The sequence below is a fragment of the Galleria mellonella genome, unplaced genomic scaffold, assembly GCF_026898425.1.
Source record: "Galleria mellonella isolate WM207_F2 unplaced genomic scaffold, CSIRO_AGI_GalMel_v1 utg571, whole genome shotgun sequence".
In the NCBI taxonomy this organism is placed as follows: Eukaryota; Metazoa; Arthropoda; class Insecta; order Lepidoptera; family Pyralidae; genus Galleria; species Galleria mellonella.
Window position 1 is genome coordinate 318,305 of NW_026442121.1, and position 27,844 is coordinate 346,148.

Here is a 27,844-nt window from a genome sequence, read left to right on the forward strand (position 1 = left end):
TCGACTCACGACAGTATACGTACCGCCACCAAACTGTCCACTAGTGTCCGTACCGCTATCACTATACCGGTTAATTACGGTTTTTTTTAGTGTTGTGTTTTGTGTATTTTATATCGGATTTATTTTGTAATCGGTTTTTTTTTTATTGTGTTTATTTTGAAATGTTTTGTAAATGAACGTGAAAGTGTATAATACATTTGGATGTTTATTACTCAATTACAATTAAACGGCTGAGCGGATTCGAATGAAATATGGTACGTAGATAGACCATAATTTATATTAGTTTTTTTTATTTTTTATTGTACAATAGTGTTGTTAAATACACGAAATATAGTTAATAATTGATAAATGAAAGTTGAGTCAGTCACCTTTAGGTTGTTTTGATTACTTATTTATAATTAAGTGATTTTAAAGAAAACTACACAGATAAATCTTGATTTATACTAATGATTAATATACCACAGGGGGACTTTGTATAAAAGTCGTTTGCTTGGGCACCTCTGTCCCATTCGTGTTTCTACAGTGAAGCAATTGTGTTTGCATGGCTGTGTTTGGTGGGATATGGTAGTGAATATATATGGTACAGAGGAATAACACCTGAGTCCTCAGGAATGGCAACGCATGGGGGGGTATCATGGGTGAAACAATATACTCTGTTATGTCCACGGTACTGCTCATGTCTATAGGCGACGGTTACCACTTTCTATCAGGTGGGCCGTCAGCTTGTTTGTCATTCTAAGTTGCATAAAAAAAACAAATACATAGATATATACCTGGATATTGATATAAATTCACGCGAGTGAAACCACGGGATACAACTATTATTAGACTACTTATCAAGTTTGACATTTTCATTATTCTCCAACCGCAATTGCCGAGGTGAAAACCTTGTAGAAAATTACAAATAATTATATTTTTTGCTGTATTTTTTCTACTACGAAATAACGAATTTAAACGTAAAAAAAACGGATTGGTACTTCAATGAATGACGAGGTATTTTGTTTGAATTTAGAACGTGGAATCGCGTGTTGACTTTGAAGGAATGCCTATTTAGAGACATGCGATTTTATGGCCATAAAAAACAGAAGCTACAATTGGTACGAAATTAATATGGAGAGGCAATTGGGCAATTGCCTAAAGCGGCAAATTTAGGGCGCAGCTGTCGGGCAATCAATATGAGAGCTTTTTATTATTGTTGTCAATGTAAAATCTTAATAATACATATAAAAAAAATAGTAAATAGGCGATATCTGTACATAGGAAATATTCAAGAAAAAATATATGAGAGAGTCTTAATAAGATCAATTAGAAATTTTGTTTATTTTATTTTATATTTATATATATAAATTTGTTGTTAGTCGTTTGCTTAGGCACCTCTGTCCCATTCGTGTTTCTACCGTGAAGCAGTTGTGTTTGTATAGTTGTGTTTCGGTTTGAAGGGTGGGATATGGCAGTGAATTTACAGGGTATAGAGGAATAGCACCTGAGTCCTCAGGAATGGCAACGCATGGGGGATATCATGGGCGAAACAGTATACTCTGTTATGTCCATGGTACTACTCATGTCTATAGGCGACTGTTACCACTTTCCATCAGGTAGGCCGTCAGCTTGTTTGCCATTCTAAGTTATAGAAAAAAAAATACATACATTAATATAAAGGAATATATATCCTAATTTAACATACATATTTTCTATACTGATTCATGCAGGGAATACCGCGGGATATAGCTTGTAATCAATATCTACTTATGAACAATCGTATATTTAAATGGGTACGTAAATGAAGGAAATGAGTCACTGATCGAAAATGTGGAAATGATTTATAATAAGCATATACCCAGACAAAAGGAGTGTTATTATTGTCAATTTGCTTTGTCTAGCAGTGGACGGATAATAGTTGAAATGATGAATAAATAAATAAATAAAGATACAGGTATGTAGGTACTGTTTACCTGCAAAAATTTTTAGCGCGTTAAAGTCCGGAAAGTTTAAAAATATGTGTGTACAATGCAAAGGTTTAAAATTAATTTACTTTACAAGTATATGAACGCTGTCTCATGTTCGGTGGCCACACTGAAAATCAACGCTGAGATATTGCTAAATATTAAAGCATGTCATCCCATTCTTTTTTTATGATACAACTTAGAATAGCAAACAAGCTGACGGCCCACCTGATGGAAAGTGGTAACCGTCGCCTACAAACATGAATAGTACTATGGACATAAGAGAGTATACTGTTTCGCCCATGATACCCTCCACGCGTTGCCATTCCTGAGGACTCCGATGTTATTCCTTTGTACCCTGTAAATTCACTGCCATATTCCAGCTTTCAAACCGAAACACAGCCATGCAAACACAACTGCTTCGGGGGGAAAGGGATTGGTAGTAATGGAGACTGAGAATCCCTTTGCTAGTAATACACTCAACCAGGTTGACGTCCTCGCGGTTCTCCCTGGAAACTATCATGATTAATTCTTGATGAATTTATTATGATGGCCTGTTTTCATTCTCATCTATCACCCTTCACTGGTGCTCCGCCAGCGTGTCCCGTTGGCGCAGATGGGGTTACCATACCATTTTCACCCATAAAAAAAAACACAACTGCTTCACTGTAGAAACACGAATGGGACAGAGGTCGCCAAGCAAACGACTTTTGTACAGTCTCCCTCCGATAAATATTCACTGAAATACATTATATTGTTAAAAAAAAAAAAAAATTTCACATATCTGTGTGAAATACCGAATTAATGTTTTTCTATTACTATATGACTTTTTGTGTCATAAAAAAAGTCGGATAGATTACATTAGTCGTGATCAAGAGCCATTGGCGTTGTTAAAAATATTTTTTTATATAAATTTTAAAGTCTCTCATAATTTTTTTTTTTTTATAGAACTTAGAATGGCAAACAAGCTGACGGCCCACCTGATGGAAAGTGGTAACCGTCGCCTATAGACATGAGCAGTACCATGGACATAACAGAGTATACTGTTTCGCCCATGATATCCCCCATGCGTTGCCATTCCTGAGGACTCAGGTGTTATTCCTCCGTACCCAGTAAATTCACGCCATATCCCACCCTTCAAACCGAAACACAGCTATGCAAACACAACTGCTTCACGGTTGAAACACGAATGGGACAGAGGTACCCATGCAATTGACTTTTGTACAAAATCTCCCTCTGGTATAAATAAAGGTGCTTACATAATTGACAGCCACTCAACTTATGACGAATCCATTGAACCTTGGATAAAAACATGTCGATTCCTCTGAACTATGATTCAATAAGTATTACGCTTAATACAAGATAGAAAGTCTATTTATATTGAATATGATAGCGTGTTGATAAGTTTTTCCTTTTGATAACCTGTCGTACATAACAATGGAATACTTGAACGATTACTCATTATAAGTCATTAACATATATTGGACATACGTACGTACTTGACAAGTAATTTCCTATTAATACTACCTTACCGGCCATATGTCCATATATAGATATTATAAATATGTATTTACTTTAATATTTTTATTAATATTTTATATATGAGAGTGAGTTTGTTTTCCCTTTTAGCACTTTATATTCTTCTTTAATTACTATGAAATTTGCTGTACACGTACTATAGTGGGGTCATGAATTCCATCATTTTTGGAATCATTTTTGTCCCGGCCAATAAACGGTAATCATGCTCAAATTCTCAACTAATAGCTGGTATCAAATAATTTCCTATAAATATTACACCTGAGTCCTCAGGAATGGCAACGCATGGGGATATCATGGGCGAAACAGTATACTCTGTTATGTCCATGGTACTGCTCATGTCTATAGGCGACGGTTACTATTTTCCATCAGGTGGGCCGTCAGCTTGTTTGCCATTCTAAGATGTATAAAAAAAAACACAAATATGACCAAAATTTAGTTGATTTTCCTGTTTTTGGAAAAGTGGTACGTGACCATTAAATTTATCAACCAGGAGAAAATTTTGTTGGTTCATAATTTAAAGAACGTGTAATGAGACAGTGTATGGTGGCCGCGCACCTCAGATTTGTTCATAATCTCTTGACGTGAGTCTGAGATAGTGTATTTATAGTTTTAATCGTTATCACTCGTGAAACCAATGACAGTACGTAATGGATGGGTTGACAAGCATGACATGACAGCTTCGCAAATAATATTAGATAGTGCATGCTTTAAAATAATGTTGAAAATTGCTTCTTTATAAAAAAAAGACATCGTTCATACCAACTATTTCACGGTTGAAACGCGAATGGGACAGAGGTACCCAAGTAAACGACTTTTGTACAAAGTCTCCCTCCGGTTAATGATGAATAATTAAAAAGAAACTACCATTATACGCGCATCTTTGGGTCACCGATTTATAAGCCAAAGGTTGTCTGTAAGAGATTGCTCTAGCGATAAGCCCGCCTTTTGTACCTTTATGTCTATATTTCAATCTGTACTTTAAACTATTGTATTTCACTTGAATTTTCTAATTGTCATTGTATATTTTTATGTTTTGGTGCAATAAAAATTAAATAAAAGAGCACATTCCTTTTTAAAAGGTCGGCAGCACACCTGCAATGCCGTGAGTGTTGTGGGTGAGCATGGGCGGCGGTAGTCACTTACCACCAGGTGAGCTGCATGCTCGTTTGCCCCCTGTGTTGTAAATAAATAAATAAATCAAAGTAAACCACATTTCCTCTCGATCTGCAAGTTTCCTGTTTCCTGTTATATAATTACATTCCTTGTAATTATGCTAATTAACATATCATTCTGCCGATATGATATACCGTTATCGATTATTGATTTCCGCGGTACAATTGGAAGAAAATAAGGATGGGAAAAAAATAACTTAGAATTTCCTCTCTTTGTATTTCCTCGCTTTACTTAGAAAGCACGAGGTTTACTGTGCTAGCAGATTACATCGTCAATTCTGAATTTTAATGATTCTTTTTATAGAAATTATTCTTGTTCAATACAGAGCAAAAAATATTTGTTAACACTGTTCGTATTTTGCTCCGCAGAAAGCAGTTATTTACTAGGAATTAACCATAACCCTTCTTTGCATGTTTTTTTTAGTGGTGAAATAAATCAAGGTGATATAATTCATGTTTAAAATTAAAGGAAAAATGGTTAAAAAAATAAATTTGACAGCTATGGTTTTTTTTTCTGCAATGGACATTAAAAAGGTATCCAGAAACGATCAACTTAAAGTGAAATGGTTCTTTTATATAATTTTTGGGTATTCGATGTTATGATGGAAATTTCCACTACTATGCAAAGAAGGGTTAAGACAGTACAAATTGAATGTCCATTACTAACAATAAGCTGTCAGGTCGACCTTCACGCGGTTACTCCTGGTAGATGCACCTCAATGATCCGACTGAACTGACTCCATCCTCACAGGGGGAGGGATTGTTAGTAATGGGAAGGTTAGTCCCCATTGCTATCAATATGCTCTTTCAGGTCAACCTCCACGCGGTTCTTCCTGGAAACTATTTTAATTTGTCGTTGAATTCGTTACGATGGGCTGACCTGTTTTTTCATCCTCATCTATCACCTCTCACTACCCCGCCAGCGTATACCGATAACGCAGACGGGATCATCGTGCCCAAGCAATCGACTTTTGTACAAAGTCTCCCTCTGGTCTGACTAGCGCCATCTACCTTTCTCTCTGTACTTATCTACCATTTATGCCAGGTTGTCTGTAAGAGATCGCTTCTAGCGATAAGGCCGCCTTTTGTATATGCACATTCTATATAAATACTCCTTGTATACATCTCTATTGTGCACAATAAAGTGTTTATTATTATTAACAATACCTACCTTTACTTTACAATGTATTTGAACTTACATTTATAAGACAATTGTCTAATCTCAGTTCTCTTTCAAATAGGTACATTATATTTATAGTCACAGAGACATCATTGTTCACTACAATTTCCTTATTCTTACCGTACACAAGGTTAGATAGGCGCTTTATTTTCATACTACAGTTTTTCTATATAAAGAACATGAAATCCATTTGATTTTAAGACGATGCCTATTTATCTTCACCCTTGCGGGCTTTTTTTTTATGGATGATAATGGAATGGCAACCCCGCTCGCGCTAACGGTACACACTGGCGGGGCACCAGTGAGGGATGATAGGTGAGAATGAAAAGACAAGTCAGTTAGCCCATCGTGATGAATACACCTGGAATTCAGCACGATAGTTTCCAGGGGGGACCACGTGGAGGTCGACCTGACAGGGTACATTGATAGCAATGGGACTGGTAGTCCGCATTACTAACAATCCCTTTCCCCTTAAAGCCCCTTGCGGGATAAACAAATCGTGTCTAATTTTACATACATCATCTTTTGTTTCATCTGCTTCTATAAATGATCTCATGAGAGAGGGAATGGAATTATTAGTAATGGGGTCTAATTACTCCATTGCTAGCAATATACTCTATCAGATCGACCTCCACGCGGTTGCCCCTGGACACTTAATTCTTGTGGAATTCGTTACCATGAGCTAACTAAGCTGCTTTCTTTCCTCACCTTATCATTCTTCACTAGTGCCTCACTAGTGTATACCAATAACGCAGGCGAGGTTACCATTCCGTTATCACCTATTAATTTTGTTAGAAAAAATAGACTTTAATTGTGGCCAAACCAATTATTTTGATTTAAAAACTAAACTATTTAACGGATTTTGATAAAACTTTTAACTGTAAACCTATCTATAAGTGTATCCTTTCAGATTAAAAAAAATCAAATCAGTTTACAAGTGACAGAATTATGTGGTAACAAAAATAAATAAAAGAACCGAAGAAACGTTCTTGAGTGACGACCGTGTACGGGCAAATGCAGTGTAGGACGACCCCCCACTAGATGAAGTGGCGACCTAAAATGCATTGCAGGGAAACTGTGGATGCAGGTGGCTCGGGGCCGTTCTTTATGGCAGTCTATGGGGGAGCTTGTTTATGTTCAGCTGTGGACGGATAATGGCTGAAACGATGATGATGATGATGATGTTGATGAAAAATAAAAAAATATAACGGAATTAAAAACTTTTTTAAGTCGGTTAAAAAAATTATTCGATATTAAAAAATTACACGAGACTGCAAGAAAACTAACATTCTAATCGCATCAGTAACGCGTTGTTATAATTATAAAAGAAACGCAACTTTATGGGTTTTTTTTTATGTAATTTTTATGACCCTTTTTGCATTTAATTATGAAAATTAACGTAAAATTATCATTTAAATTTGTATTAACACGGGTGTAACGCAATACACACAAAAATACTAGTTGCCAGTGTGTTGCTTTTTACCATTACCAGCGCTGCGCTGCTTACACACTAGGTCGACCTTCCCGCGGTCCCCCTTGAAAACCATCGTGCTGAGTTCCAAGTGTATTTTTTTATGGGTAAAAATGGTATGGTAACCCCGCCTGCGCTAACGGGATAAGCTGGCGGAGCACCAGTGAAGGGTGATAGATGAGAATGAAAACAGGCCAGTTAGCCAATCATGATGAATTTATCAGGAACTAACCATGATAGTTTCCAGGGAGAACCGCGAGGAGGTCGACCCGGTTGGGTATATTGCTAGCAATGAGATTCTCAGTCTCCATTACTAACAATCCCTTTCCCCCCTCCAAGTGTATTCATCACGATAAGCTAACTGACCTGCCTTTTCACCTATCGTCTCTCACTGGTGCTCCGCCAGTGTATACCGTTAGCTCAAGCGAAGGTACCATTCCATCATCATCCATTAAAAAAAGAAAAGGGTATTATTGCAAGCAATGGCGGTGATAGACTCCATTGTTACCAAAACTTTACCCCCAGTAGGGAAAAGTTTGATAAAGGGATAATTTAAAAGTATTCGGCGAGCTTGTACGAATAGATTAATGAATCGATAATATCGCACGCAATGAATGGAGTAATCGATTATAAACGATTATTCCATTCATTTGCGTAAGTTTTCGTACCTTATGTAAATTTTATAATGGATTTGCTAATCGTTTTCATATAATTCTTGGCGGACAGTATCGATTAATCCGATTGATTTTTAGCAACACTAGTTTTGAGCTTTACTCTGCTACGTGTATCACAACTAGATCAATTGCATCTTCGTCCTTGCCTTGTGTATTGTGATTTAAAATTGAGGCAATAAGGTCGTAATTAGCATACAATGACTTTTCTAATATCAAAAATAGTTGATAAAAAAAGTAATTTAAAACCATAATGCCATTATGATAAGGATGTATTTGAATTAATATGTCGTAGTTTTTTTTTTACGTTTAGATAACACGTCTTCAGGAAATAATCTTTAAATTTAGGTCAAGAGCGAAATAAATATAAATACGGAAATACATAAAAAAAAAGGTTTGAATACTAATGTTTATCAATATATATATATATATATATATATATATATATATATATATATTTACGGTTGATATCTGAGATTATATTTATCACAGACGAGAAAGGCAAAGGGTGTTTACCCAAACAGCCATGTCTGTAGTAATATATTCTCATTGACTTTGACCACAGATAATATAATCATTTTTCTAAGCCTCGACCTTGCCAGTGATTATCGGATTCGGAAAATTATTTAACTGTTTGATAATAATGGATGTAGATAGTTCGGAATTTTTTTTTTTATATATAATTTTATTTTAAATTCGGGATATTCCTGGGTGAGCGTATTGGAAGACTGTAAGGCTCACCCAGTGGCTGTAATAAATAAATAAATAAATTTAATTAATTAATAACATATGGATTAGGCATGGGTAGTATTTAGTAAATTATCTTCTCCCTAACTGCATTGGGTTGACTGGAAGAGATCTCTTTTAGAGATAAGCCCACCCTTGTAACAAGTTATTAAATTAATCGCTGTATCTTTTTTTTTTTTTTTTATATATATATATATATATATATATATATATATATATATATATATATATATATATATATATATATATATATATATATATATATATATATATATATATATATATAAATGTTTAACAATTGTTTTGATATCATCCATAAGTCTTCTATATATATAGACATCGATAAATTGACATTTATATTGCAATTTCTTTTATTTCCAGAAGCGTGCGAGGACAGTAACGACTTCGAAGCAGTGACCGCAACAAGAAACAGTTTATTCAGAGGTCGTCCACTATGTGAACAAACACAAAATGCTGCTCAAACTGTGCAAATCATGCCAGTAGTAAGTCAATCAATTTGTTAATATATGTATTTTATAATTTATTGTATCACAAAAAATATAGTAAATTAATTATCGAAACCCATTCCTTAAAACTAGTGTTAGTTATTCATTAATTTATTTACTTATTGAGGGACTCAAGTTTCTTTACCTGGAAAAAAAATTAAATTAAGAAAAAAAAAGAGTTATCACAGTTGTGTTCCTGAGGGTCTGTTATTATTATATATATTCTTTATTGCACTTGTATGTTACATATAAAATAATCTATTTATAAATGTTGTGAGCAAGGGTGGACTTATCTCTGACAGAGATCTCTTCCAGTCAACCCAGTACAGTAAGAAAGCATTTCGTTAGCAGACAGCTGGAGTGCTACAACTATTAATACATAAACAAATATACAGTTAAATAAAATATTAAAATATATAATAAAATATTACATAAATACATACACTATAAATACATACATATACTTATATAATATATGTTAAAATAAATTAATATACTACTTACATTAGAAATTTCGTTTAATGATTTTAAGATTTGAGAGTTCAATTAGAAAAATACAAAAAAAAAATATATTACTCAAAGACAAGTTTTTTCAGGTTGAAAAACCTGCGGCACTGCGACGTTTTCAGGATCTTTAATGATCGGCCATTTTTAATGTTCGCTGCTAATTCCTATCAATGATAGACATTTTTAGCATATATGTTCCACAGTAGATATATTGGTTATGTATGAGTGGGCTACAGCCACAAATTAAGTGCTGCAGCGTTCTGAGGGTTTAACTTAAAATTTGGTGTATGTTATATCTTATTATGAACTAGCGGGCAAAGCAAAAAAGCTAACTTATTATGAATGTGAAAATGAATTTGTCAACACTCGACGCCTAAACGGCTATATCAATTATTATGAAATTTGGTGCACACGTAGAATTAAAGATTCTTTCTTAATTCTTCAGCACTAATTATACAAGTACACTAAATCAAACATACGTTACTTTTTATTTGATCAATCAATACACATGAACGAAATCTCAGGTAAAAACTGTAATATACATACATCTTTTACGACAGTAGATGTACGTTTACGAAACCTTTAAAAATTTCCAAGTTCATCTGATAAAACAATCATTCAAACGTCAAGATAAATAACGTTGTGATGAAAACGATAAAACTCGAATTCTGAAACATTCATGTTTTATACATACAATGTTTTAGAGTATGGCGATTTAAATTAATTTAAAATTATTTTAACTGAGAAGCAATACATAAGGTGTCCATAAGTACGTATAGAGGAGGGGGGCCCCTGAGGGTTTAATGAATGATAATGGTATGGTAACCCCACCGGCGCTAACGGTATACGCTGGCGAGGCACCAGTGAGGGATGACAGGTGAGAATGTAAAGGCAGGTCAGTTGGCCCATCATGATGAATACACTTGGGATTCAGCTACTAATTAATTACAGTACTAATTAATTCTACTCTATGAAATAGTACTTATTATTACTAATTATATTAGATTGAAATTACTATTTTCGCTACTCGTAATAATAAAAAAAAACTATTATTAGCACTTTTAAATCGTCTGTTTTTTTAATCTACTACAGGGTTCGGTAGGTTGTTATCTGTTGAGAAGAGCCCGCAAGAAACTCAACAGTTACTCTTTTAAATCACTGTTAACATTATGTGTATTTATTTAAATGTACTATGTCTAAAATTACATGGTCGGTAAAAGACACCATGACCAGACTAACACCATGCACATTTGTCATTCAAGTAATCGTTTAGTGCGCAATAGGCTTTGTTCAATAAGTGTTTTTAATAACAGTTTTAAACTTATTAAAAGGTAGAGCCAAAATATTTTTTTTTTTATAACAAAGGGGGCAAACGAGCATGCGGCTCACCTGATGGTATGTGACTACCGCCGCCCATGGTCACTCACAACAACAACGGCATTGCAGGTGTACTGCCGGCCTTTTAAAAAAGAATATCCTTCGGTATCTTATTATAACATTTAATGCCCATTCCTATAAACGACTTATTAACTTTTTCTAAACGATACTTTGTAGTTCAATAGCCTATCAATAATTAAGTAATTAAATTACAATAATTTACATAATCATTATGTATACTTAACACGAAGGGCGTTAGACTTAAACGGAATTAACATTTAATGGCCCAGAAATAAACAAGTGTACCTTGACAGTAAAATAATTAGGTTTATTTAAATAATAACTATTTATATATAACATAATATATATATATATATATATATATATATATATATATATATATATAATATAAATATATAATAATATATATATATATATATATATATTTAAATCGCAGACGACTTCTTGCGTCTTTTCACTTCCGATACTTATTGCATCCCCCACTTTCAGTAAAATTACAATTGTTTTGAAAGTGAATATTATTACTTTATTTCGTGCTAAAATCAGTACCCATAATTATATTTCTTTTAAATAACAGATATCAATATTCAATTTTTAATATTTCTAGCCGACGTTCCGGAGTCCGTTCATAGCGGGAATCATATGGCACATTTGTATATTCCGTATATAGTTTGTATGTCATGCAAACTTCATGCGTCCATTCGTCTCGCAGATCATGCAGCACTCAGTATATTCGTATACTTATAATATTTTGTGTAAATTTAAATGCGTCCTTTTAAGACAGACACTATATGGCGCACCGTATATTTCATATGTTATGTATTCTATTTAACTAGCTTTATGCGTCTCTTTATAATGGAAATCATACGGTATTTTACGTACTTCCATATACTTTTTAAATTTACATACATGCAAGGTGTACATTAATTAAAAGACTTTTTTTCTAAAAACATATTCTTGTATTATTTAGAAAATTAGTACAGATATCTATTAAATAAAATTATTGATAACAAAGTAAATAAGATTTCTCATAATAACATTAAACAAAAGTATTTCTTTATTTAAGTCGTATTCTTTTATAAATTGTCTAAGAAAATCAGTACTAAACTCTGTTAAATGAATGTAATGAATACAAATAAAATTTCTTACAGTAACATTAAGCATTAACATTTTTAAATCGAAGCACTTTATTATTTTATTTACCTAACAAAATCGGCACAATTCTAAACCTATGAAATAAAATAATTATTCAGAACAAAGCAAATAAACACTTTTAATTATATAAAAGAATTTATAATTACAATCAAATATTTGTTTTATCTTTGTAAGAAAATCAGTACAATCTGTAAACTCATAAAAAATGGTATAAAAACAAACAAGACCTCTTATAATAACATTAACTAACAAATTATTTAACAAAAATCACATTATTGTTAAATCTATAGTAAAATAACTAACGTCAGCAACATTAATAAATCTGTAAGCTTAATATAAATAATATTACTTAGATTGAACACTAACACGCACATCTTAATTATATTAATATATGTATATTTTAAATAAAGAGTCATATTAAAAGATAAGCAAGTTTTAGGAGTAAGTTTGCTTCAAATAAACCAATGTAATGATAATTATCCTATTTTTTAGAATAAATATTTTGAATAAAAACTTTAATTTTGAGCCAGTCTTTATTTTGTAACAGTTCTGGGTATTGTCCTTTTAAATTTTCGCATTCTAATTTTCTGGGAGGTTTTTTATTTTGTATATGGCTCTTGAAAAATTTGGTAACAACTTTCTTTTGTTCCATAGACCAGGGTACTAAGTTTCTCTTTTTCCCTTTTTCAATTCTTTTATCTGTTATTGTCATCACCTGGTGATTAGGTTCAGATATTTTATTTTCAATCCAAATTCCAGGTTGTACACAAGAATTTTCAACTGACAATTGTGGTGTGGGTAAATCAAAATCTAAAATATCATCATTTACAATTTTTTCTTCTTCCTGCAATTCTTCATTTAGATCTAAATCTATTTCATCTAAACCTTTCCCTCTATAAGCATCTGCTTTTCCATCTTCCATAAGTATTAGAAGTTTTGAAATTTTAGCAGTTTGATACACATCATCTGGCAATCTATACGATTTCTTATGAACTTCATTAGTATGTCCCATGAACGTAGCTAATTGTTCCAGATCATTTTCAGACATACTAAATATTTGTGATAGCGTCGCTAAATGTTTTCTCAGTCTTGTGGAAGAAATTGCTTTCGGATTTTTTGCTCCAGATAATCTCGAGTACCTTTCCAAAACTTTATACCCATATATCGAGTTCTCAAATCCTGGGTTCCCAAACAGTAATTTATTTGTTGTAGAAACAAATTTGTCCCTTATTGTAAGCAGAAGTTTTATATCACCTTGAACTTCTTTACTAAATAACACGGGAACCCCACGTCCTCGTTTGCCTCTAACAACAACTCGTTTAAATGTTTTTACTAAAACTCGCTCAGATGCACTTAGCGTTCGATCGAATTCTTCATATTTTTCAGAAGTATTTAGGTCATTTTCCAAGTAATCATGTAGCGTAATTCTTTGAAGTTCCCCAGGTCTGCGCCGATTCAGTAGCAAAACTCTGCAATATATTGTCTCTAATAATTGTATGTATACCCCAAGATGATAAGAACCTTCTTTAATTTTATTGGCAGCTTCTTCAGCGTGTTTGTTAAGAAATTTTTTTAAAATTTTTAAATCATTTGCTAAAGGTATTATGGTAACTTTATTCCACTTTTTTTTGTTTAGATCGGACGCAGCCTGACTTGAAACATCATATTTCCAATTAGAATCTATAAGGTGTATCAAAGTTTTGAGGCCCGCTTCTATTTCAGCAGTGTTTACTTCCATATATGGCCCTTGTTTTTTTAATGCAAGCATAAATGCTATATTGCAGCACTGCTTTATGCTAGTAGAAATATTCATTGCAAATGTAGGCGAATCAAATCTATCTTTTTCCGAGTCATATTTACCTACAACCTTTGTAGCTGACACTATAAGATCATAATATTTCGGATTAAGTGCACCTAATAAATCTTTCACCGATTGATCTTTTTTTCTTATTTCAATTAACAATTTAGCTAGTTCTCTCATTTTTCTAGAAATTACATTCACAAAATGCATTTCTCTATGATTTTTCATATATTGTGACCCAAATGCACAAATGAGCAAATCTGATTTAGCAACAAACGATATTTTATCAGGTCTCATTCTGGGGAATACGGTTTCTTTAAGTTTTTCATCGATTTTCAAATGTTTTATTAACAAATTTTGTGCTTCTGATTGCACATTTTTAGTATTTTTTCCAGTGCACTTCTTATTATGTTTCCATAAAAGATTTCTTGAATAAAATCCTAAGCAATTAGTGCAAGGTAAATAATTAGTATATTTATGTTTTCTCATGGGCTTCGTCACTTCGACAGAATTTTGTATAAAATTTCCTTTTTTTCTTAGTTCCGTAATAAGTTTTTTTCTTGTTATACTTTTTTTAGGTACTGATAATATTTTTTGTACTTCTGTTTCAAGAGCATGGTTTCTTAGTAAATGTCTCGCAAAATTTAGAACTAAAGTTTCGCAGTAAAAACAAAAGTCTTTATTACGGATTACTTTTTTTTGAAGGATTTTCATATTAGGTATTACTATCTCATTTTTATTACTGTCTCCAAGAACATTATTATTAAGGTGTATAACTACATCTTGTTTCGAAGGATAATTTTTATTGCATGAAGAGCTCTCAATGGAAATTATTTCGCCGCAAGAAATATTATTTTTATTACTAATATGACGACTAGTACTATCTACATCTTTTGTTGATTCTTGGATGTTTCTTTCTAATATGACGGGACAGTTCATGTTCTCTTGTAGGAATGATTCATCAGAGCTAGTCTGCAAAAAATACATTTTAATTTTTAATACATAAATTTAATGTATTTAATCATTATGATGTTTTTGAGAAACATAATACAAAGTAGAATTCAATGATATTTTTTAATATAAGAATAAAGTATTTAACATTGAACATTTTTTCTTTTATAAAAGAACAAATGATAAAATAATTATACATGGTTTATAGAACAATGTACAGTACTGATAATACTGATGACATTGAACAATATACTTCTATAAATGTAGTCGAAATAAGAAAGCATTTGTTGAGTTTTTCACATAAATAAAATTAGTATGAAAAATTAAAAAAATAAATTTTTTATTAAGAAATATAATCTAAATTCATATTTAGATTATATTTCTTAAATGAATTAGGACTGATATAACAAAATATAGAAAAATCTAAATGGAAAGTATTAAAAATTCAAATAAAAAAAAAATTGTCTCCTTACGTCATGTGCTGACGGAGTGTAGTTGGAATCTGTTCCCGAATTGTAATTACTTGAGTCAGACATTTCCTATAACAAAAAGACGATGTGGTTTAATAAAAAAATAACCTATCTGCTGCGTTTTAAATTTTGTTATTGCTGTATGTGAATAGATAGGTAACCAGTTTAAAATTAATGATGGTTGGCAATAATTTACTGAATTATTTCCATAAAGAACCCCACCATACTATAGGTAACTATAGTATAAAAGAAAAAAGATAATTACCTCATTATTTGTTGAATCTGATGATAAATTCACTGATGTTTCAGTTTTTTGACAGGAATCTGAAAATAATAAATAATCCACTTATCTAATAGATTTATAGGTAACTATAATCTCTTTTTTTATAAATGGTGGTAATAGTAATATATCTTTGCATGATTTTTATTGTTATAACATTGTGTAAAACAATTGGCTAAAATAAAAAGATTTTGTTAAAAAAATTAATCTTAATTTTAAAATTAAGGTATTTTTTTTATAGAAATCATTATTTTAAAAATAAAAAAGATAATTTTTTATACAACTTAGAACGGCAAACAAGCTGATAGCCCACCATCCCACGCAGATGGAAAGTGGTAACCGTCGAAATCAAATTAGGCAATAGTACATAACTAAATAACACAAAAGTATATTTAATATACTAAGAATGTCTATTATTTCTGTGCGATTATAAATAAAATATGTTAGGTAACCTTTTTAAGTACAAAAACATTCGTCTTCCGGGTAGTGATCGTAAATTGCATATTGACAAATATTACACCAAAAGAAAGAACTATTACACAGCTTTAGTATATCATCACGATTCATAGATAAAACGAAATGATTTGGAATCGAATCAAGATCTTTTGTAATTTTTGTGTCACAAACACAACATGTCTTATTTAAAACAAAATGAGTGGAATACCACGGCCACAGTAGACAATGTTTGTAATAACTTTTGAAGTCATTTCTATTAAAAAATCTATCTACATCAATAACAATGACCATGATGAGGTCGTGCGATTTATAACGACGAATCGACTACTGCAACTGTCTTGATTTTATTGTATGTTTAAGATAACTAAATTATATGTATTAGTATGTAGGTAAGGACGTAGGATTATGTCCTTAAAATTTCTTTTAATTTTCTAACATAAAGTATACTTACTAATATAAATATTAGGTACTTACCTTTCAATAATTGTAAAATTCTCATACTCCTTTTCATTTTCGTTTCCAATATTCACTCCTGATATTCACTAAACTCACGTATATAACCTTTGCAGCGTCCTCTCATAAAGGACGCTAAATGACCATATGCCACACCGCTCTTAAATAAATAAACATTACAACGCGCGAATTAAGACAGCTACCCCCTCCCCCTCCGTCTCTACTCCTTGTCATACGTTCCCATATACATTTTACTAACGGAAGCAATTAAATAATGAATTTAGACAGATAAAAACTTGAAAATTGCCTATAATATACGGTAGTGGCATTCGCGGAGTAATGTATAGAAAAAAAGTTGTATATACGATGCGCCGATATACGGCGCACAGTATCGCCCTCCAAATGTTGTGCGACAAACCGCGGAACTAAAAAATACGCCGAATTACAATAAGGTGACCAAATAGCGTCCATGCCAATTTTTTGGTAAAACGTTATACTAACAATAAGGAGTCTGTAGCATAAAGATCAATCTTGCGTCCGGTATACGGACGCAATAAGTCAGTAGGACGCAGTATCATTGGTAAATTCGCCCATATAAGACGCAAGATTGCCTCCAAGATTTATATATATATATATATATATATATATATATATATAATATAATAATTACCCTGGCATAAAATAGGTTACTCCTTCCTTTCCCGTTGGTGTCGTAAGAGGCGACTAAGGGAGGGTGAGGGATGGACAGCAGCGTCCCTTTTCAAACAATCTAATAATCCGCCTACTAAGCGTGGCAACTACTGGCAAAAATCCCCAAGGGGGAGGCTTACGTTCAGCAGCGGACGGTTAAGGGCTGATATGGTGATAATGATATAGATAAACAACATTTTATTATTTTTAGATACAAAACGTAATAAATTGACTTTTGTGCGAGATATTTATTTATAAATAATCAATAAAGAATAAATAAATAAATAAAACTGTTAACTAGACTATGCCAGTACGTAGGAGATAGTCCGGAAAAAATAGTATAAGGAATCTTAATAAGAACATTTATTAAGTCACTCTTGCGCCACCTACCCACTTTTATTGGGAGTTTGACAGCCCCATTGCTAGCAATATGCCTTATTAGGTCGACCTACACGTGGTTCCCCCTGGAATCCATCATGAACATTTCTTGTTGAATTCGTCACGATGGGCTAACTGACCTACTTCATCCTCACCTATCATCCTTCACTGGTGCCCCGCCAGTGTATGCCGATGGCGTGGCATTCCATTATCATCCATTAAAAAAAACACTTCTATCGGGGAGAAGGGATAGGTTAGTAATGGGAGGTTAGTCCCCATTGCTGTCAATGTACCCTATCAGGTCGACCTCCACGCGGTTCCCCCTGGAAACCATCGTGACTAATTTATCATTGAATTCATCACGATGGGCTAACTGACCTGTCTTTTCATCCTCACCAATCATCCCTCACTGGTGTCTCACCAGTGTATACCAACAGCGCAGGCGGGTTACAATTCCATTCCAAGGTTGTCTGTAAGATATTGCCCTAGCAATAAGACCGCCTTTTGTACCTTTATGTGTATATATATATTATATATATTTTTTATGGGTGAAAATGGTATTGTAACCCCGCCTGCGCTAACGAAATACGCTAGCAGAGCACCAGTGAAGGGTGATAGGTGAGAATGAAAACAGGCCAGTTAGCCCATCATGATGAATTCATCAGGAATTAACCATAATAGTTTCCAGGGGGAACCGCAAGGAGGTCCACCTGGTTGGATATAATGCTAGCAATGGGATTCTCAGTCTCCATTACTAACAATACCTTTCCCCCCTTATGTGTATATTACAATCTGTATTTACGCTACTGTATTTCACTCGAATTTGTACCAGAAACATAAAAATATACAATTGTCATTGTGTATTTTTATGTTTCTGGTACAATAAAGAGTTAAGTAAATAAATAAATAACGATAGTAAGAGAGACTGATATAATATTTTTTTAAGAATTACAGTAATATGTAATAATTTTTGTTTATCTATATATTCCGGCATCACCTAAATCGGATGCAGTTTTTACAGTTTTTAAGGTAGAATTTTAAATCTTGCTTACGTTTTATTCCCGATATCCCGTTAAGGAATGACCTACTTCATTTGTATTCATACTTTTGACATCCACGAGTACGAAGTAGCGTACAAAACCTAGTTTCTTATATAAGCTATTAAATTTTATATCATTTCCTTTCACAGCTGTCTGGAAACAATGTACTGGAATTGCTGCGAGGAGAAATTCTGTTTCGATAAGAAGATAGCATCGTTTAAGTAAGTTATAATTACATCTAGAATTCATTTTTGTATTAACAAATTAATGCAATTGCGGTATTATTAAATTACGAGACTTTGTACAAAAGTCGATTGCTTGTGTACCTCTGTCCCATTCGTGTTTTAACCGTGAAGTAGTCGTGTTTGCATGGCTGTGTTTAGGTTTGAAGGGTGAGATATGGCGTGTATTTACAGGGTACAGAGGAATAACATCGGAGTCCTCAGGAATGGCATGGGCGAAACAGTATACTCTGTTATGTCCATGGTACTGCGCATGTCTATAGGCGACGGTTACCACTTTACATCAAGTGGGCCGTCAGCTTGTTTGCCATTCTAAGTTGTATATAAAAAAAAAAAAAACATTGCATTTCATTAATAGATTCAAGTGTTTGTTTATTAAATGGTGTTGGTTTGTTAATCACATCACGTCGCCGCCATATTTCGTATGCAACATCAAGATGCGACACATTTTGTATTGCTATAGATAAGAGACCATGTCACGGTCGTTATTGTTTTGAAATTGGTCGACAACACGCCTCTTCTATGTATACGTACCCACGGTAAATGATGTTTAATGATATTTAGATGACTCGATGATGTCACAGTTTACAGAACTACTTTTTATAATCTGCTCACACTGTAACCTGCCCAGGAGTATGAAGTATAATTGTACCAAGTTTCGTTAAAATCCGTTGAGTAATTTTTGTTTCTATAACGAACATACAGACAGATAGATAAAAATTTTACTGATTGCATTTTTGGTATCAGTATCGATCACTAATCACCCCCTAAAAGTTATGTTGGAAATATATTTCATGTACAGAATTGACCTCTCTACAGATTTATTATAAGTACATCTATAAGTATTATTATAAGTATATATAAGTCTTATGAAAATTAACTCTAATTGTCATAATATATATTTTTTTAATGTCTTTTTTAATTTAATTCACTCATAATCTTATTTTCTGATATTGCTCACAACTTAGATAACATATTTATTTTTGTTATTTGCTTAGTTTTCTCACACTGTATAACTATGTTAAAGTGAATGCTGTGAATACCTATAATAGGCATGTGCATTAATATTGTATTGTATTTAATGTTGTTATATCTATATGTTATAATGCAATATGCTGTTGGTGTTCCTTAAATAAATAAATAAATAAATAAATAGATTTTGAACCTGCATTTCTGCATCAAAGCTTCGTATTTATATATATATATATATTGGTTATCACATAAAAGATAAAATGTCTAGTAAGGCTTTTGCCAGCCATTTGGCATCGATTCGTTTGCATTAATAACAAGATATTGTACATAATCTGCTTATCATGAATATAAACGCTAGATCATGCAGCGTTTGAACTGGGGACGTCAGTGTCTCAACGTAAATATATGATAACAATCTATAATATTTAAATAGCAATGAGAATGTAAGGCAATGACATAGCTGACTTTTATAGAAGTCTTTACCTTGCGTAGGTCCTCAATTTAATCGTATTTTTTTTACATTACCACATACACTCTCATAACTTAGGACTCTGCATCCTCTTTTTACTCTTCTTCGAAACTCCCAGCCTCCTAATTACTTAAGCAGGCCCACCTGATGGAAAGTGGTAACTGTCGCCTATAGACATGAGCAGTACCATACACATAACAGGGTACACTGTTTCGCCCATGATACCCCCCATGCGTTGCCACTCCTGAGGACTCAGATGTTATTCCTCTGTACCCAGTAAATTCACTGCCATATCCCACCCTTTAAATCGAAACACAGCCATGCAAACACAACTGCTTCACGGTAGAAACACGAATGGAACAGAGGTGGCCAAGCAAACGACTTTTGTACAGTCTCCCTCTAGTGAGATTATCAAAGCCTAACTGCGGTTGCCAATAATTCTGCCAAGTATGACAACTACTAGCAAACCCCCTTTTGTGGGGCGGTCTATTTTCAACAGGGAACAAACGGTTGATAGAATGATAACTTGATAGCTGGATACGCCATAATAGTATGGGAAACCCCAAATATTACTATCATCTTTAACCTACGTGTCACTATCAAATTGAAGTCTATCTATTGATTGAAACGATTACCACTATGTAACTGGGATTATGGGTTTATTTAGAGTTTTCCAATGGGATTTATTACCTAGCAGCTTCATACAAAATCTTGGGATTGGAAAAAATTACCATAAAATTGACACTAATAGAAGTACATATATAATAAAAATCAAGTAGTACACTTCTAGGAAAACATTCGAGGAAAATAGTTATTTATTTGTTTTAATTTAGTATCTATGTGGTTTCCGTAGATGGTATTTTATATGAGTGGTAATACCATTGCGTAATATTTATATGATTGTTGTAACGTACGTTTATTTATGTTTATTTATTTATTATTAGTTATGTTAATTCCTTCTACTTTGACTAGGGAAAGTATTTTTTTTTTTCAAAGGAGCACGAGTGGATAAACGGAAAATATTTTGTTTCAGTTTTCCAACTCATACCTATTTAGGAAAAAGTCATTAGTTACATTGGTAGACAGCGTTTTAATAGATTTTTTTCCTAGTCAACCGATTTAAGATAAGGTTTATATAGACCTATTGTGAAATTGGAGAAATATAAGAAAAAAAAACTAATAGGACTATATAGGACGATAGAATTAATTTGTATATATATATATATATATATATATATATATATATATATATATATATATATATATATATATATATATATATATATATATATATTTCGCGATTTAAAAAAAGCGTGAAAATTTGAATTTGTATGTATTTTTCAGTGCTAAATCATAACAAAAGTAAAATAAAAAAAATTGTCAAAAAAATTAAAAAAAAAACATTTAGGGGTAGGTCACCCTTATCATTGAGGGATATGAAAAATAGATGTTGGCCGATTCTCAGACCTACCCGATATGCACACAAAATTTCATAAAAATCGGTAAAGCCGTTTCGGAGGAGTTTGTTAACAAACACCGCGACACGAGAATTTTATGTATTAGATTACATATTTACATTTATCACACATGGGAGATAGCAATGCAAACATTTACATATGTAAGCAAATACAAGAATAATAAATGTACGCATTGTTCATCCATACATCAATGTCTGACAACAACTATGTTGACACCGTAACGAGAGTATCCATAGACATGAACTGTTCGAAGAGCATTCTGAATCAAGCTGATGAAACTAGGCATGGATACTGATATATATATATATGTGTATATATATATATATATATATATATATTGGGTTCTTTTGGACGTTGATGGGCGGGTATTATGAATGGTTATATAGAATATATAATAGAATTTTATATATTAGATATATGTATTGTATTGAAAATGACATGATGATCAAGAGACCTTGTACACTGTATGGTAGTATTATATTCGAATATAAATTGTCATGCTTGAAGGTCGAAGTAGTTACATCTCTATAATTATGTATACATTTTAAATTACTTACAAGTTCCTGCAATTTGTACGAGTCGAAACTATTATTGTGACGTACATGTTTGTATTTTATTGTAGGTATAATTTTTTTCTGACTACCTTCTACTCGCTACCATCATTGTGATTGCCTTTTTTGTCTTTTTTCTATTTTTAGTCGGCGCGGCGTGCTTTATTTTTTTATTCATACTCAAATTAATTACTGTAGATGGAGCTAGTTGTACAGTAAATATTTTTTTTATGATTCTATACTGTTTAAAAGTTCGTTTTTACACATATTCAAGTGTACTAATATTATAAAGGGGAAAGATTTGATTGTTTGTCACGAATAAACTTTATTTCAAATTAAAATCCATTTAATGTCGGACAACAAGATCTATTTTGTTGATACTAGATTTAAAATTATGTTTTCTTTATTTATTTATTCATTAAAAATAATTATAACATTATAACAGCCAAAGCCAAATCAATGTTATAAATCTAGTGTGTTAATATAAAAAAGCTATAATAAATGTATTTAACCCGACACTAGATATGTCTGAGCCGCTTCCAATATCTTTGGCAGGCTACTACTAAATATATCAATAATGTTTATAATATTAGTAGGTAATATAATAATTTAATAAACCATATCACTGAGAGGCATTCGGTCGGGACGACAACAAACCAGAGGGCCTACCATGAAATGTTTTCCGAAATTTCGGAGCCAAACGAAACACAAATTTTATGTTAAAATTACGTAATACATGCCGTTTGGAAATATTAAAAATGTTAAAATATTGTTTGGAAATATTAAAAATGTTAAAATATTGTTTCTTTGGCGTTGTTATTTTGCGTTTAGGTCGTCATCCTGATGAAATGTCCTATCACAAATGCATGGGCATCCTCAGCTATCATTTAAAACTATTATCGACTTTGAAAATTTTATCACCCATAAAAATCTACATTATCAGCGAGTTATATATTATTTTTGAAAATTCTATCTATCCGTGTAAAGCCGGGCCGAATTACTAGTAAATTATAGAATTAAACTTTTTAGAAAAAGCAATAGCAAAGTTTTTGTCTGTTCTTCGCTGAAATTGCTAATCAAATGGGCGGTAGAATATTAAAAAATGTTTATTCAAAAATGCTTAAATTTAAGTTGGCACTGTACATTTAGAATAATTGTAATAAGTACTATTATTATTCTCATATCAGCCTTTAACTGTCCACTGCTGAACATAAATCTCCTCTTTGGGGGGTTTTGCTAATAGTTGCCACGCTTGGCAGGCGGATTGCTAACCGTAATCAGGCTTTAGAGGTGTTCCAAGACGGACGCTGCTGCCCATCTCTCGCCGTCCCTTACTCGCTTCTTACGACATCCACGGGAAAGGAAGGGGTGGCCTATTCTATGCTAGGACTGCATGACGAATAAGTTTTGTAATAAAGATTATAATATTACTTCTTTTTATAATTACAGGCTAGATGAGGATCATGCATACACCAACGGGCACGCCAACATGGGCGCCAGTTTGGACAGCGTAGTGACGGAGCAACCCATTAACAATAATCACTTGCCTCTAAGGGCTATATCTGGAAGGGAGTTGAATGAACTACCGGTACACATTGATAAACTTTACGAGGTAAACATTGAATTATTTCTCAAATTTAAAAAATAATGACAAATAATAAGGACAACGCCATCTATCGAAAATAATTGTAGTTATTCTATAAATACGATTATTTTAATCCAACATGGGCGCCAGTTTGGATAACATAGTAACGGAGGAACTCCTTAACAATAATCACTTGCCTCCACGGGCTATATCCGGAAGGGAGTTGAATGAACTACCGGTACACGTTGATATACTTTACAAGGTAAACATTACAATTTGAATGATTTCTTCTGCTATTTAAAATAAAAAATAATGTAATGTAAAAATAATGGCATTTAATAAGAACAACGCCATCTATCGAAAATAATTGTAGTTATAGAAGTGGAATTATAAATATTTGGTGCAAGCATCTTTATTTACGGGATACGGTATCGAGATACATTGATTGACTGGGATTAAAAGCAGCCAATGTTCTACGATCAAATGGTACGTGTATACTAAATTACAAGACCATAGGTTGAGTCGCTAATGCGCCAAGAGGTAAAAAAGATTTCATTTAGAGAAACATCTTCATGTTTACAATATCCAGAAGAACTAGATAGAAAAAGAAGTTTATGTGTGAACGTATTAAAGATTAAATACTCCTACGTTATATAGATATCTAATAAACTTAATCTGCTACTAATTAAGTTTAATCTATACTCTGTTACTAACTATATATCTACTTGTAATTTATTATTTACCGTATTATATTTGCACTATATATGTTACGCTTTAAATACAAACCCTAAAGACGCTTTCTCCTTTCAGGTTCTTAAGGTAGATTGGAAGAAATCCCTTTACGGAATAAATCTGCCTGTGTATATTTTTATTTTAACCTAATATAAGTGAATGTAGTTACAAAAGCATATAAATAAATAAATCAATTCCACTAAAATATTGCATTTCTATGTTACAGGTTTTCTCTAAATCTTTAATATTTAGAGACGACCATGAGCTCAAGGCGAAAAGCAGCGTCGACTCGTTGGACGAGTACGAAACGAAATCGGAACCTGACTATTTGTCCGATAAACCCAATCGATCAAAAGTTTACTTTGAAGACGAAATCAACTCACCAGTCACTGATTTCGAGATCATGTTCAAAGACGAACTATTAACTGGTTATGACAAAGATGAACTATTATCCGGTTATGACATATTCAAAATTGAAGAAGAAGAAGAAAGCGATAAAGCCAGCCAAGACACTGAAGAGGGACTCACAATGAACGTGTCTGTTAAGAAACAAGACGTTATAAAAACAAGTACTGTAACAATAAAGGACGACTCAAAAATTACGACAATTAATCCAATTTACAAGTACGACCCTATTTCTGTAGTCGCCTTACCTTCTACTCTAAGTCTGCCGAGAGTAGAAAGTGTTAAAGGTATTCTCAGGAGCAACAGTGCAAAAACATTAGAAAGAGTAGACAGCGGAAACAGAATATCTAGACCACAAATCAGCCGAGTGGAAAGTCTAAAAAATATAGATCCTACAAAAATTAACAGAGTGCTATCAAGAGTTCCACATAGGAGCGCTTCGTTCTTGAACATTCCAGCTCATCTGACGCCAGCGAAACCGCCGTTGGTGAAGTCCAAATCCATGGTCGGGGTGTTATCAGCAACGGAAGAGTTGAAACTCAGCAGTCTACCTGATACACCAATTATAAAAAGCAATAACCTCCCAAGATTCTTCGCCGATAGCCCCTCTATACCTGAATACAGAGGTGATGTGAGTCTACAGAGTATAAAACAGAAATCAGCCATGATGTTCCAAGAGAACGATTTCAGCATGCCAAGATATTACGGTACTGTAACAAAAGCAACGGATCCCAATCCGGTACATGAAAGCAAGTCAATGCCGGATTTGAGGAACCCTAACTCATCCGGGAAGTCTAGTAAACGGTTAGTAAAACTGAGAAGTAGATTGAAACCTTTAGTTATTAGAAAAAGTTCCGAAGAAAAATTATAGGTATTTTAAACTATTTGACTATAAACAAATTGACGTAATAAGCAATGTTAAGAATAAAAATATATTGCCATAGTGTTTTCCCTGTAAAACACTTAAGGAAAATAAATTTATAAATTAATTAAATTTTGTTTAGATTTATATAGGTATACTTCCAAACTATTATGATAATTTATTGTCATAGTTATTCATGATAATTCTAATTAATAAATATTTTTGAATGATTATGACTATAATAATATAATTAAATTGTAACCAGACAATATGGGAGATATTTAAGAAATATTTATTTATTAGGACCTACAAATGTCGAAATATTGTTGTTTTATTTTGATATTTATCTGTCTATATTTTTATACACAATGATAAATCGTCATTGATACAATTTAATTACTAGAATTAGAATTTATATACCGTAATTATGAAATGTGTAAGAACATAATGAAAACGATTTTATAGTCCCAGTGAATTTATTAATAATTAATGAGATTAAATATTAAATTCGTTGCGAAAAGTATTACTTTAAACTCAGTGTTATTTACATTTAATACAATTTTAATTATAAAAATATACTTCTATTTAATTTAATTTAACTAAAAGTAACCTAATATTTCATATAAAAATTAATTCGATTATATCCTTTAAAATGATTTTCATTCGTTTTGTTATGTTTTATTTAAAAATATAATCTCATGTCTATATTTCTACTAACCACTTACCAAAAAATGAATACAGTTTATAATAATATTTTTTTTTTAACCTATTATTACTTATTGTTAAGTACTTAATAACTCAACATACTTTATTCACTGTATATTCACTACATTCTATAATTTTAATTGCTTTATTGAATATCTACAGATAATATCAATATTTTCACATCTTATTTTACACATTTAATAATTAAATTGTAAATAAAATTGTAAAATTTATTGTTATCTATTTTTGTATTAATTGTTATTTAAATATGGATTTAAGAAAGTTTTATCTATAAATAAGGATAGTCTGCTTTAATGTTAATTTTTTTTTAAAAACTATTAGCTTTATTTACCAGATCACAATGTTAAATGTTTAATTATTATATCTGAATAGTAAAATAAATATAGTTTCAATTTTAATATACCTGTTACAGTATTTGTCATAAAGAATAATCAGTATTCATTGCTCAAAAGATTGTACCTATCAATTGTGATTTTACGATACTTAAAATAGTCTTGAACAATAACTTAGCTAAGTAAATTAGATTAGAAACATAGATGCTCGCAAATAAATGCTTGTGATTAACTCGATAATAATATGACCATCACGTCGTCTAGTCAGTTCAACTAATTGGTCAAACACCAAATCGTAATTTTATATTTAAGTTAATATAAAAATCTGCTTATTGATTAGATCTGTGTATAGAATTCGTGACTTAATTAAAAATAACATAATTTATATATAATGTAAAGATTAAGTGCAATTAAATTAAGTATTGTGTAAATGTTAATTTATTTGTGTAAAATTACACAAATAATTTAATTAATTATTAATTAAACTGATAATATATTAAAATAATAGTTTAAAGACAATTTGAATGTTGAATAGTTTATACCAATAAAAAAAATACATTTGGTTTATATGTATAAAATTAATTAATTCTATGTAAAATTTAATCTCACTACACAATATGTCTCTAAAGTACTAGTAGATGAGTAAAAAAGTTGGATGAATAAAGAGAGATGTATAAATAAA

The 27,844-nt window shown here is 32.0% G+C and overlaps 1 protein-coding gene and 1 long non-coding RNA gene across 5 annotated transcripts; one reads left to right on the plus strand and one right to left on the minus strand.

The window, feature by feature from the left end:
- LOC113509357 (uncharacterized) lies at window positions 1–27,844 on the plus strand. Of its 4 annotated transcripts, none has more exons than XM_052899469.1 (5): window positions 1–254; window positions 9,105–9,226; window positions 18,958–19,029; window positions 23,970–24,132; window positions 25,064–27,844. In XM_052899469.1, exons 2-5 carry the CDS (start codon window positions 9,195–9,197, stop codon window positions 26,111–26,113), a joined length of 1,317 nt encoding a protein of 438 aa, XP_052755429.1. In that variant the 5' UTR covers window positions 1–254; window positions 9,105–9,194; the 3' UTR covers window positions 26,114–27,844. The 4 variants fall into 4 exon arrangements, with proteins under 4 accessions (XP_052755429.1, XP_052755430.1, XP_052755431.1 ...); XM_052899470.1 differs by lacking the exon at window positions 1–254 and adding an exon at window positions 3,377–3,434; XM_052899471.1 differs by lacking the exon at window positions 1–254 and adding an exon at window positions 4,613–4,631.
- LOC128201726 (uncharacterized) lies at window positions 14,981–16,065 on the minus strand. The gene is made up of 3 exons (XR_008253399.1): window positions 15,777–16,065; window positions 15,515–15,580; window positions 14,981–15,062 (listed from the first exon to the last, which is right to left on the minus strand). It is a non-coding gene; the product is annotated as an uncharacterized LOC128201726 (long non-coding RNA).

Excerpts from the sequence above, each read along its gene's own strand:
- LOC113509357 (XM_052899469.1), top strand. The coding sequence starts at position 9,195 with ATGCTGCTCAAACTGTGCAAATCATGCCAGTA. Across the intron at positions 19,030-23,969 it reads AAGAAGATAGCATCGTTTAA|GCTAGATGAGGATCATGCAT; the intron begins GTAAGTTATAAT and ends TTATAATTACAG. Across the intron at positions 24,133-25,063 it reads ACATTGATAAACTTTACGAG|GTTTTCTCTAAATCTTTAAT; the intron begins GTAAACATTGAA and ends TCTATGTTACAG.